This window comes from Littorina saxatilis, linkage group LG10 (assembly GCF_037325665.1).
Source record: "Littorina saxatilis isolate snail1 linkage group LG10, US_GU_Lsax_2.0, whole genome shotgun sequence".
In the NCBI taxonomy this organism is placed as follows: domain Eukaryota; kingdom Metazoa; phylum Mollusca; class Gastropoda; order Littorinimorpha; family Littorinidae; genus Littorina; species Littorina saxatilis.
The window spans coordinates 16,413,451-16,426,301 of NC_090254.1; the positions used below are offsets into that span (position 1 = coordinate 16,413,451).

Below are 12,851 nucleotides of genomic sequence, written 5' to 3' on the forward strand. Positions count from 1 at the left end.
CCTTTACTCCCGCCTTCAATATTTTTCCTTTATAATTAATAGCGAGTTCTTAATTTTTAATAGATCCTAAACACAACGCAAAATATTACTTGCTGCCCATTATGCTGGTTGACATGTGGGGCAGCATCAAACAATATCATGTGCAATTAATCCATCAAAGTAGAGTATCATACCACCAAATAGCCCCCTCCCCCCCTCCCCCCCACCCCGTCCCCGCACCTACATGAAAGCATTAATTCCCACGCCATTTTATTCAATCTTTCTATGCCAGTTAAGGCCGTTCACTTTACTTTTTTTCTTGATCACCTTTCGAATTGAAGATTTTTTTCTGGGATCACGTGACCGCCGCTCCATTAGGGGTACCTTCAAATTCGACCGGACAAAAACAGAAGGGACCATTTGAAAATGAACAAAAATCTCCATGGGCAAACCTTTACAACTTTTGGTTTAAGCGAGTTTTTATTAATTTCTTGTATACACGTTATAAACAGTAACAACATTAAGAACGTTAACAAGCAGACTGCTTTTGGACACGTTCTAAAACTGATAATCTATACACATTCTGATAACAAGACATGGCGAACAAGTGATAACTTCAACCCTTTTCTTTCAAAATATTTCATGATATTTTATACAAATAAAAAGAGAGAGAGAGAGAGAGAGAGAGAGAGAGAGAGAGAGAGAGAGAGAGAGAGAGAGAGAGAGAGAGAGAGAGAGAGAGAGAGAGAGAGAGAGAATGCTTTGCTACATCTATTGCAGTCACTGTTAATATAATATCAGCCGAAGCGATCAGTTCACATAACGAAATCTTGTACAACAGAAAATATTTTCGTATTCAAAAATATAGTTAAATCAGTATTTCCAAACAAAAGTGTTTTGCAGTCCAGAACGTGCGTTGGCAGACTATTGAATAAAATGGTTCTATGTTCTTTAAATTTTGGACAATGTAACAAAAAGTGTTCAGCATCTTCCGGGCGTACTCCACACGTGCATTCTAAATTATCAGAGAGGTGTCGGTTAACAAGGTCTTGTTGCAAATCGCTCATATTTAATCTCAACCTGCTGTGAAATACCTGTGCCTTGCGGTTGCCTAAATAATAATACTGTGGACCAACAACATCTCCATTGGTCAAAAATCTTTTAAATTCACCAACTGACTGCGTTTGTCGTATATTTTCTGGAAGATTATTCCACAAAGCTGTCGTTGAAGGAAAAAATGAAGATTTACATAACTCACTTCTGCATAATGGAACCTTACGTTCAAGAGGGCGTCGTCTGTGGTAAGGATTTACATCGGAAACCAGGACCGGTAGTTTGGAATATAAATATGCTGGGGTTAAACGATTTACAATTTTATAATACAGCAAGAGTTTATGACGACGTCGCCTTTCTTTCAGGGGCACAAAACCCGATTCATTATACAATTTTTGGTGGCTTGTACCACGAACTGCACCTACAATAATTCGGATTGCATCGAAATGCAAGGTCTCCAACTCGTCTGCAAAACACTTCGTACAGTTATCCCAAATAACGTCCGAATAATCAAACAATGGTAATATAAAGGATTTGTATATAACTTCAAGCGATTTTCTGTTCAAACGATACTTGAATAAACCAAAACACGCAATTGACTTTCTACATTTAGCAATGAGACTTTTTATGTGGGAATCGCATTTACAATTACCTTGTAGGATGACGCCAAGGTGCTTGTGATTTTCAACACCAATCAAAAGTGCATCTTTAAAATACAATAGTGGAAGTAACACATTTTTTTGCCTACAAATGTCCAACAATTCTGTCTTTTGACAATTAAAAGTGACTTTCCATTTTAAAGCCCATGGGCAAATTTGATCCAAATCAGAATTCAAAATCTCAGCTCTTATATCATCGTTATCTAAACATGAATACATGCTCGTATCGTCTGCAAAGAGTTTCAACACTGATTCAAGACCAGTACCAATATCGTTAATATAAATGAGAAATAATAGAGGTCCAAAAAAAACACCTGAGGGACACCAGCAGAAGGGGTGACATAACTTGATTTGGTTCCTTTCAGTACTACTGCTTGTCTGCGATCACTCAAGTAATGTTCGAACCAAACAAGCAAGGGACCTCCTATACCTATTCCCTCAAGCTTGTGTAGCAGACCACGATGCCAAACTTTATCGAAAGCTTTAGATACATCAAAAAATATTGCCTGTGACATAATGTTTTTATCAAGTGCAACACAAAAATCGTCATATGTATACTCAGTAATTGGTAAACAGTCGAATCACCAGCAATAAAACCAGATTGACAGTGTGTAATCAGATTATAATTTTGCAAATAACCAAACACACGGATTTGTACACATTTTTCGAGCACCTTCCCAATACAACTCAGCAAAGAGATTGGACGGTAGTTGGAACAAGCACTCCTATCGCCTTTTTTTTTATATAAATGGGCGTAATGTGAGCAGTTTTCCAGACAACTGAAGAAACACCCTCGGACTAGGATCTGTTAAAGAGAACTGTAAGCGGTGAAATAATAACAGGTAGTCCAACTACAAGCAATTTATTATGTATTCCGTCAGGGCCCACGGCCTTGGATAATTCTAAGTTCCTTAGCACTTGTACAACTTCTGTTTCTGTCAATTCAAAAGTCAGTAAAGACGTACCGCACCAATTTGCCTCGGGCAGGGGATCGTCTGGATTTTCAACTTTAGACTGGCTTTCAAAATAATTATTAAACAGAATCGTTTTTTTCACAAATGTTATCAATAATTTTTCCATTATCCTCTAGCGGTGGGATTTCGTTACATGCAGCACCTTTTTTCTTCAGAAAGGAATTAACAAGTTGCCACCAGTTTTTGCTTCCGAGGTTCTGTTTACAATTTATCCTCTCATCAAGTTCTAAAAAATAATCTCTTTTTCGTTTACGAATTTCATCTGTGTACTGATTTCTGGTCAGGCGGAATAATGCCCACTGCTCAGGTGTATTTAAGCGCTTAGCAACTTGATGTATACAATTTTTTGCGTTTCGTAATTGTAAAATATGTTCAGTCATCCATGGGGCATCATCTTCACGTACTGTTATTATTTTAACAGGCATACATGTTTTTGCAACACGTAATAAGTGTTCAGAAAACAAGGCAGCAGCTTCGTCAATGGATGCATTTAAAACTGTGTTCAAAAGATCAATTTTGTTTAATTCAAACAAAAATGTATCAACATCTAACTTGGCATAATTATATATAGTCCTTTTAAACTGACCTTTTTTTTTAATCTCTGTGACGTTAATTTTACACATGGCACTGAATGGTCACTACAAATGGGGGATAACACTACAACTTCACTAATTAGGTTTATACTCGTAGTCAGGACCAGATCAATGCATGAGGATTTTATTTCTGTAATACGTGTGGGCTCAGTAACGATCTGGTGCAAATTATTTTTGTATATTAAACAACACATGTTCTAGAGAAATCATTGATTTGAATTTCTTCTTGTATGTAAAAGTTGCAAAACAAGATTGATATTTTACAATGTGAAGTTATAGAGCACGATGTTGTGACTTTGTCTGAAACTTGGTTGTGTGACTCAATATCAAACGACAGTTTATGCCCAACCCTTAGGCTGGTTGTCGCAACATATGTCGCGCTACTTTACGTATACTGTCACCTGGTTGTCATGTCACCTGGTTGTCACAACATATGTCGCGCTACTGGCTCAGTCTGTTTGGTCGGTTCCGATTACCTCCCATGGCTGCGAAAACCTATATGACCGTTTTTTGTTATTTTTCTCTCTGTTATTGTTAATTCACCAGTGGCTATGTAACATGTGTTACAGAATTGCACCAGTGTAAGGATTAAAGGATTTCATCCCCCAGTGCGCCTCGATAGGCCAGATGGATATGGAGGGGTAGCTGTTTACGTGAAAAACGAGTATATTTGCAAACCAAGACCTGACCTATTAATTCCAGGTCTTGAAGCAGTCTGGGTAGAAACTAAATTATTGCAAGAAACTGTGTTGATTGGTTCATTTTACCGACCACCAGACTCTCGGGTTGATTACTGGCACTTGGTTGACGAATCTGTAAAGCAAGTAATGAGAACACCACATACATTTCTAATTCTTGGAGACTTTAACGAAGATTTTTTGAATAATCCATCTCCCCACCTTCTTAATTTAATATACAAAAATAATTTGCACCAGATCGTTACTGAGCCCACACGTATTACAGAAATAAAATCCTCATGCATTGATCTGGTCCTGACTACGAGTATAAACCTAATTAGTGAAGTTGTAGTGTTATCCCCCATTTGTAGTGACCATTCAGTGCCATGTGTAAAATTAACGTCACAGAGATTAAAAAAAAAGGTCAGTTTAAAAGGACTATATATAGTTATGCCAAGTTAGATGTTGATACATTTTTGTTTGAATTAAACAAAATTGATCTTTTGCGCATTTAGGCCCTACGTGCTTTGTAAATCGCGGGGCGATTGTTTTACATTTTTACAAATCACGGGTTCACACGCTCGCATATTTTTGTGTTCTATGCTATTCCTTCTGATGCAGGTGTCGATCGCATGTGAGGTCAAAAACGGGAGTTTTTGCGTTAATTACGAGGGGCATTATGCCAAAAAGCGCTGTATGTCAGCAAGGACTTGTTAGTTTGCTTTGAAACTTTCCGACTATTTTGACTACATCTATATATATATACGACTAGTGTCTGTCTGTCTGTCTGTCTGTCTGTCTGTCTGTCTGTCTGTTCGCGATGCACGGCCAAAGTTCTCGGTGGATCTTTTTCAAATTTGGACACCGTATTCAGCTACACCCCGGACACAACCTCATCGATGAGATATTTCAACACGTGCTCTCAGCGCGCAGCGCTGAACCGATTTTGGTTTTTTGCGCGCAGCGCTGAACCGATTTTGGTTTTTCTCTTGATCCATTCCCAGTAACTCTTCCTTATCTTCTCCAGTGTTTTCAGCCGCGTTTGTCTCCCTTCCTCCGTGTGGCGTCAATCCATATTCCCGTTAATACGTTACTTTTTGTAGAAGGTCACTGCACGTTACCATTTTATAGAAGGTCTCCAGTGTTTTGCGCGTTTATCTTCTTTCCTTCGTGCGCCGGCGTACACCCGGCAAAGCCGGGTCCCAGGCGCAGCCTGGTATTCGGCTCTACTTCTTCCCGGCGAAGCCGGTACCCGGCGAAGCGGGTAATCATCTAGTACTACGTACATGTACGACGGGTAGTAGCATAGACAACTTGAACGAAATGACATGGGAATTAATGCCTTAATTTGGGTGCGTATTTTGTCGCAATAATTTGCTGGTGAAGTTTGTTTAATTCAACTGGTAAAAGTAGCACAAATGGTAAACACTATTTAGTTGTAAAAGAGTAATTCATTCAGTGTTCACAACAGGTGTTTTAAAAATGTGTTTAAAAGTGGAACACTCCTGTTTACAGTATATACAGCAACTTATTCGGAACGATAACCTCGATAAGATCAAACGAATTATGTATTGTTTGCTTGTCATGTGGGTAATCCTTACACGTAACAAACAAACCCTGCCTTGACCCCAAGGTAGTCCACATCTTATGGCCCAGAGAGGTAATAAAAGCTCGGAAAAAATCAGACACTCAGCGAGCTACTTCTGTTCTCCGACAGGGCCTATTTCTTTCACAGGAAAACTAGCAGCAACAGAGTCGCACTACCCCAAAGTCAAGGAATATATTAGATTTTTCTCTCTCGTTACTTTATTGTCCCATCCCAAGGTAGTCCACATCATATGACCCAGAGAGGTACTAAAAGCTCGGAAAAAATCAGACAGTCAACGAGCTACTTCTGTTTCCTGACATGGCCCATCGTGGCCTATTGTCAGTATTCGCGGATAAGTGTGAATTTGTGAGAGACGGACTGAATGACACTTGACTTAGGTGTGAAGCGACTGGAACACCAAAAGCGTTTCTGCTTTAAGACAGGCCTTCGAACTTGGGCTGTGTCTGTGACGAGCTGGAAACAGAAGTTACATCAAAGCGTGAAATGTGTTCGATGTATTTTTGATTTCTTCAATATCAATTTTGTTTAAATTGCAGTTTCGGTATAAGCGTGGTTCCTCTTATATATATACTGATAATGGTAATAGTAATCATAAAAAAATTAAATAAAAAAATAATAAAGGTTTTTATGTATCGCAAATCCTAACATGGTTCCGGGCGTTTCACAAAATAAATGTGTTAACAAAATTACAAAGCAATGTACATTATGAACATTTTAAAACAAAACCATTTTCTCCCTATAAAAAAACACTAACAACTGTGGCATCAGCATTAACAGGGAAAACAAATCTAAAAATTAATACAAGCACAATCACCTACTTTCTTTTCTTTCTTTCTTTCTTTATTTGGTGTTTAACGTCGTTTTCAACCATTCAAGGTTATATCGCGACGGGGGAAGGGGGGAGATGGGATAGGGGAAAGGGGGGAGATGGGATAGAGCCACTTGTTAATTGTTTCTTGTTCACAAAAGCACTAATCAAAAAATTGCTCCAGGGGCTCGCAACGTAGTACAATATATGACCTTACTGGGAGAATGCAAGTTTCCAGTACAAAGGACGTAACATTTCTTACATACTGCTTGACTAAAATCTTTACAAACATTGACTATATTCTATACAAGAAACACTTAACAAGGGTACAAGGAGAAACAGAACCTGTTAGTCGCCTCTTACGACATGCTGGTTAGCATCGGGTAAATTCTTTCTCGTCCCAACCAATATGGGACTCCCCCTAACCCGCGGGGGGTACAATCACCTACAAGATGCACATTTTAATACATTATTTATCCAGTATCTGATTGTTTGTTATTATGTGTTTGTGGCTGCCAGTTTCGGCCCAAACTAACGTTCACAACCTGTCTTTCACAACCTTTAAACTCATGTTTGTTTTAAATTTATTTTTTTGATTACATTGTACTATCTCTACATAACCAATAAAGAAAATTCATACACTACTATCTCGCTATACTGACTGCTAAACGTACCAGGCAGGCGGAACGGCTCTCGGTTAGCCGAATGCATGGTGATCAAAACACGACAGAAACACCAACTTGCTCCTCTGAATCTTTATCTCACTTTAAATGAGTCACGCATTGAGCAAGTAACCAGCCATCGTGTTCTCGGGGTCACAATAGACGCTGAATTAAAGTGGCAGTCCCACCTCAACCATGTTCCAAAACCTTAAAAAAAACTTGTTCCTTCTCTCCAAATTAAAGCATTACGCTGATACCCCAGCACTCAAGTTGTTTTATTTTGGTCATATTTTACCTCATCTGAATTATGCATCTACACTTTGGGATGGTTGTAGTGATGTTCACGTAAAAAAAGTAAATTCTCTTCACCGTCGCGCAGCTAAACTTATCATGCCGGGTCCGCAAACATCAACATATCAAAATCTTAGCAGCCTTAATTTGTTATCACTTAAAGATCAGTTATTATTTAATAAGTTTGTTTGTTTGTTTGTTTGCTTAACGCCCAGCTGACCACAAAGGGCCATATCAGGGCGGTGCTGCTTTGACATATAACATGCGCCACACACAAGAAAGAAGTCGCAGCACAGGCTTCATGTCTCACCCAGTCACATTATTCTGACACCGGACCAACCAGTCCTAGCACTAACCCCATAATGCCAGACGCCAGGCGGAGCAGCCACTAGATTGCCAATTTTAAAGTCTTAGGTATGACCCGGCCGGGGTTCGAACCCACGACCTCCCGATCACGGGGCGGACGCCTTACCACTGACTAGGCCACCGTGCCGGTTTATTTAATTAGGCGCTTTTAATGTTTAAGGTTCAAATAAACGAGACCCCACAGTACATGCGATCATTATTTCAGAAAGCAACAGACAGATATGGCTCAAACAAATTAATTTCCCCGCTACCCCGTATTGATTTATATAAGACCAGTTTAGCGTTTTCGGGCTCAACAATTTGGAATTCGCTACCATGTGAGATAAAGGGGTCAAGCACGATTAAACACTTCAAAGCCCAGCTTCGCAATTATCTGATGTCACGAACAGTTACATTCTAAAGCTGTTTCTAGCAAGAATGCATTGCTATCACTAACCTCTGTATATTTTGTTGATGATGATAATGATGTCGACGATGATCATGATGTTGAGGTTGTTGTTGTTGTTGTGTGTGTGTGTGTGTGTGTGTGTGTGCGTGTGTGTGTGTGTGTGTGTGTGTGTGTGTGTGTGTGTCTGCGTGTGTAAATGATCAAAGTTCGAAAAAATCAAGTGAAATTGCGTCACTCGCTTTTCGTCAAATGTATTTTTACGTCATTTCCCATCCGTCTGGAGTCGGTTCTAATCCCCTCCCCCTCTCTCTGTCTCTCTATCTGTCTCTGTCTGCCTGTCTGTCTATCTCTCTCTCTCTCTCTCTCTCTCTCTCTCTTTCTCTCTCTCTCTCCCTCTCTCTTTATTTATATTATAAATAAATATTTCTCTGTTATATATAATTTTCAAGCATTGCTGAAGAATCACAAGGCATCTTAAAATGTCTTATTGGTTGCTTGACATGTTAATTATGGTAAATATGTCATTTGTACTATAGTTAAATTTATCTTCTATTTCTTCTTGTTTGGTACCCCTCAATGGGCGATAGTCCAATCAAATTCTCCCAAAAAAGGCCTCAACCTCAAACTTTTAGAATCAAATTAGATCTCAGCTATTCTGTACTAAGTGAATGTGTGTGCATAACATATCCAAAATCCGCTAAAATCCGCCGGGCGGAACAGTGTTTTTTCGGGGGTCAAAGCGTGCAACCTTTCAGAAAAGTGGAATAAAGGGGACTGAGCATTCTATGGGAGCCAGTTGGAAAGTCGGAACCCAAAAGAAATAATTGCACTACATACTAGACATCCCTTTGACTATTATTCACCATAATCAAATCATAAATAACAATTCAGGAGTCAACAGGTCGTATTATTTGCATAAATGGTGCCTTTTTTCAAGTAATTTTCGGCAAGACGCTTGTACACAAGGTGTCAATGAGGTATCGTGAACCAAAAGATTTGTGCATCTGCACACCTAATCCCAACTGCAAAGGTGCGATGCGTGTAGTTTGTCTCCTTGCGTGTATGATGCTCTGCCCAATAGAAGCTGCTTTCAAGGTCGGGTCTTTACCTGACAGAATCTGGGAAATTCAGCCTGTGAAGCTGCAGTAGCCCCAGCAAGGACAGGGTACGTGCTTTTATCACAAGTAATTTACATCACTTCGCGGCGGATCAATGAAGCTGCAGTAGCCCCAGCAAGGACAGGGTACGTGTTTTTGGCTCACGTAAGTGTAGCCTATGCGATGCTAACTTTTGTCTGTCTGTGCGTGCGTGCGTGCGTGCGTGCGTGCGTATGTATGTATGTATGTCTGTGGTAGAAACTTTAACATTTGAAGACGTCACAACATTTGAAGACGTCACATTATGACGTAAGAGGGTTAGACGTCACGCGAAGGAATTAGCTCAAGTTCAAGTTCAAGTTTATTGGTCCATAACCCATGGGGGCATTTTGAACAATAAATACAATCAATACAATCATGATATATGCTGATATAATAAATAAATAAAAAAATAAAAAAATAGAAAATAAAAAAAAAATTATGAAAAACTGTTACAAATTCTATTAATAAAGTCCAAAATATTCTTTAGCAATTTCTTTTTCTTAGTCGCAAACAACTTTTTAAATTTAAGTGCATTAGGTTTTTTCCAATAGTAAGGTGGTAACAACTCAGCTCTTTCTTCTTTGAAAAAATCACAGACAAATAAATAATGGAATTCATCACCTATGTCATGCGATACACATTTGGTGCAAGTTCTTTCTGACCTCGGGATGTTAAGATAACGTTCTTTCTGTACAGGTAAATTGTTGTTTAATGTTCTAAACTTCATCATTGAAACACATTGCTGATATGGCAGGGTTGTGACGTAGTCTTCACATGCAAAAATATCTTTGAACATTCGATAATTCCAAAACATATTTTTTGTTCCAATTTCTGTAAACCATTTATGGATATACTGGTCATATAGACTTCTTTTTACTTTCTTTTTAAACCATGTACTTGAGTATTGAATATTTTCTTGAGAAGTCCAAAGGCTAGAGAGACCAATTTCATTTAAGGTTTTTTCAATGAAACATAAGTACTTGGATTCAATCATCTTGTTGATATACAATCTATAAGTAAAGCAATACACAATACTTGAAAATTTATTTTTATGAATAGGACTAATCAGTTTATACCAATAGCAAAGCATTCTACATTTCATATTAACATCTAGTGGATATCTTCCAAGTTCACCAAATATCATAGCATTTGGAGTTGATTTTTTTTAGTTTGAAAACAATTTTATAAAAACGCAATTGAAGTTTAGTAGCAAGTTCACAGGAACCAAAACCCCATACTTCACATCCATACAATAAAATTGGAGCAATCATTTTATCGAACAGGTGAACTTGTATGTCCACAGGTAGTGACAATTGTCTACAAGTGCGCAAAAGAACAAACATTGCCCTTGAGGCACGATCATATAGATTCTTCTGTGCGACTGAAAATGTATTATTATAATTAATCTTAAGGCCCAAGTACATTACATCAAACACTACTTCGATTAAATTGCCATTGTACGTAAACAGTGGTTTATTTCTAATTTTACCTCTGGAAAAAACTATAACTTTCGTTTTGTTTACATTAATATTTAGACGCCATTTTAAACAGTATTCGTGCATTTTGTTTAAACATTCTTGCAGGTTTTTTTCCGACTCTGAGCAGATCACAGTATCATCCGCATACAGTAATAAAAACATTTGAAACAAAGCATTTACATCCGTATCATCCATTCCAGCCACAATAGCCTCTCTTGACATAGATTGTAAACCATTACTGTTTTCCAACAGAAAAGGCTTTAGATCATTTAAAAATAGAGCAAAAAACAACGGTGACAAGTTTTCCCCTTGTCTAACTCCACACAAACTGGGAAAATATCCAGAACACTCACTATTAACTTTAACACAAGATTTGGCATTTTCATACAAATTTCTTACAGTTTTTAAAAACTTCCCATTAACATCAGAACTAACTAATTTCTCCCATAAAAATGCACGGCGAACTTTATCAAACGCTTTTTCATAGTCTACAAATGCACAAAACAGTCGCTTCTTTTTGTTGAGAAAAAAATTTAATATACAATGCAAAGTAAAAACATGGTCTAGTGTTGAAAAACCTGTGCGGAAACCTGTTTGTTCTTGACCTAATTTGTTATTACTCTCCAAAAAGTTTGATAACCTATCATTTAAAATTGCACTGAAAAGTTTTCCGAAGCAGCTGAGTATAGTAATTCCTCTATAATTTGTGGGGTCAGCTTGAGAGCCTTTTTTTTTTGTACAATGGAATAATTTCACCTACGGCCCATTGGGTTGGAACCTTTCCTGACTGCAAAACAACCTTAAACAACAATACATAAATATCAATCATTCGATCATGTGACGCTTTTAAATACTCATTAATTATTTTATCCTGACCGCATGCCTTATTGTTTTTTAGCTTGTCTATACATTTGATAACTTCCTCCTTTGTAAAAGGCGCATTAAGAAATTCATTACTTGCTTCATTTAAATGTTCATTACTATCATCCATTTCATTTTCATCACACTCTTGTAGTTTAGTGAAATGTTCGAAAAACTCAGAACAAGTTGGATAGTTAGTTTTGGAATTATTCTTTTTATTTTTATTTAGAAGATTCCAGTATGCTTTCGGGTCAGTACTTCTTAACTTTCTCAAAGTTTTAACGAACTCATTATGATACGACTTGCATTCCTTTTTTATTGTCTTTTTGTATTCTTTAAAAGCACTCTTTTTTTCATCTTCATTGAACACATTTTAAAACCGTCTTGCTTTGTTTTTCGCATGTAAAAATATTTTTCTTTTCTCTTTGCAAATTGCACTAAACCATGGTTGTTGTAGTTTAAATTTCTTTGAACGTGGCTTTTTCATAAATTTTTGTTTTTTAATTACACCGATTTTCTCAGCAGAACAATTTAAAATATCACAAATCTTATTAGTAACACTATCAACGTCATCTGTTGTCGTACTCTCACTTGTAGCTAGCATATTTTGTAATTTAGTTTCAACAGTATAAATATCATCCTCATTCAGATTAACTACAAAAGCTAACTTGGTCCCATTGTTATTGTCCCATTTTGGTTTTGTGTACTTGTTATCCTTTTCTCTACCTTTAGACAGCAGATCTTCATTTTTTTTTTTTCACAACTTCTGCTAGGCAATCATTAGCGCGTACTTCATTATGTTTTAATAAATGCAAAACAACAGGACAGTGTACATCAGAATACATTTCACAAAATTCCATCACAGAAAAATAATTAACTTTCGAGAACAAATCTTTTGACAGGATGCAATAATCAACAACGCTCTTATCCTTACATGTGCATTTACCAACCCCTGTATCATCGCCAACTCTACCATTAGCAATAACTAAGCCAGTCATTTTACAAAAATCAATCAATTTAAAACCAAGGTTATTAGTATTATTATCCTGTGAGGCCCGCTCACCTATTAGAGTACCAACCTCATCAGAGTCAAACAAGTCATTATCAACAAAACCTTCTGAATGCCGATCATCTTCATGCAACATTTCACTCAGATGACCAGTGCGGGAATTTAAGTCTCCTAACAGACAAACATAATCATTATCTAACCCAAACTGCATGTACACCTCTTCTAGTTCAGCATAAACATCTTTGTTATGGTAAGGTGACCCTTCAGGGGGAATATATAAAGCACAGAAAAGGGTGTCACGTCCA

At 37.6% G+C, this 12,851-nt stretch overlaps 2 protein-coding genes across 5 annotated transcripts in view; one reads left to right on the forward strand and one right to left on the reverse strand.

The window, feature by feature from the left end:
* LOC138978281 (uncharacterized) overlaps positions 1-12,851 on the forward strand; it is a 140,803-nt gene that overhangs the window by 27,864 nt on the left and 100,088 nt on the right. The window lies entirely within an intron of this gene.
* LOC138978275 (beta-1,3-galactosyl-O-glycosyl-glycoprotein beta-1,6-N-acetylglucosaminyltransferase-like) overlaps positions 1-12,851 on the reverse strand; it is a 32,718-nt gene that overhangs the window by 9,964 nt on the left and 9,903 nt on the right. For 2 of the 4 annotated variants that reach the window (XR_011459628.1, XM_070350947.1), the window contains exon 1: positions 7,027-7,129. The exons of the other annotated variants lie outside the window; for them this stretch is intronic. Coding sequence is in view for 1 of the 2 variants with exons in the window: in XM_070350947.1 (XP_070207048.1) it covers positions 7,027-7,063 (37 nt within the window). In the remaining variant the exon portion in view is untranslated. Of the gene's footprint in view, positions 1-7,026; positions 7,130-12,851 lie in introns of those variants that run through there. 4 annotated transcript variants of the gene reach the window in all.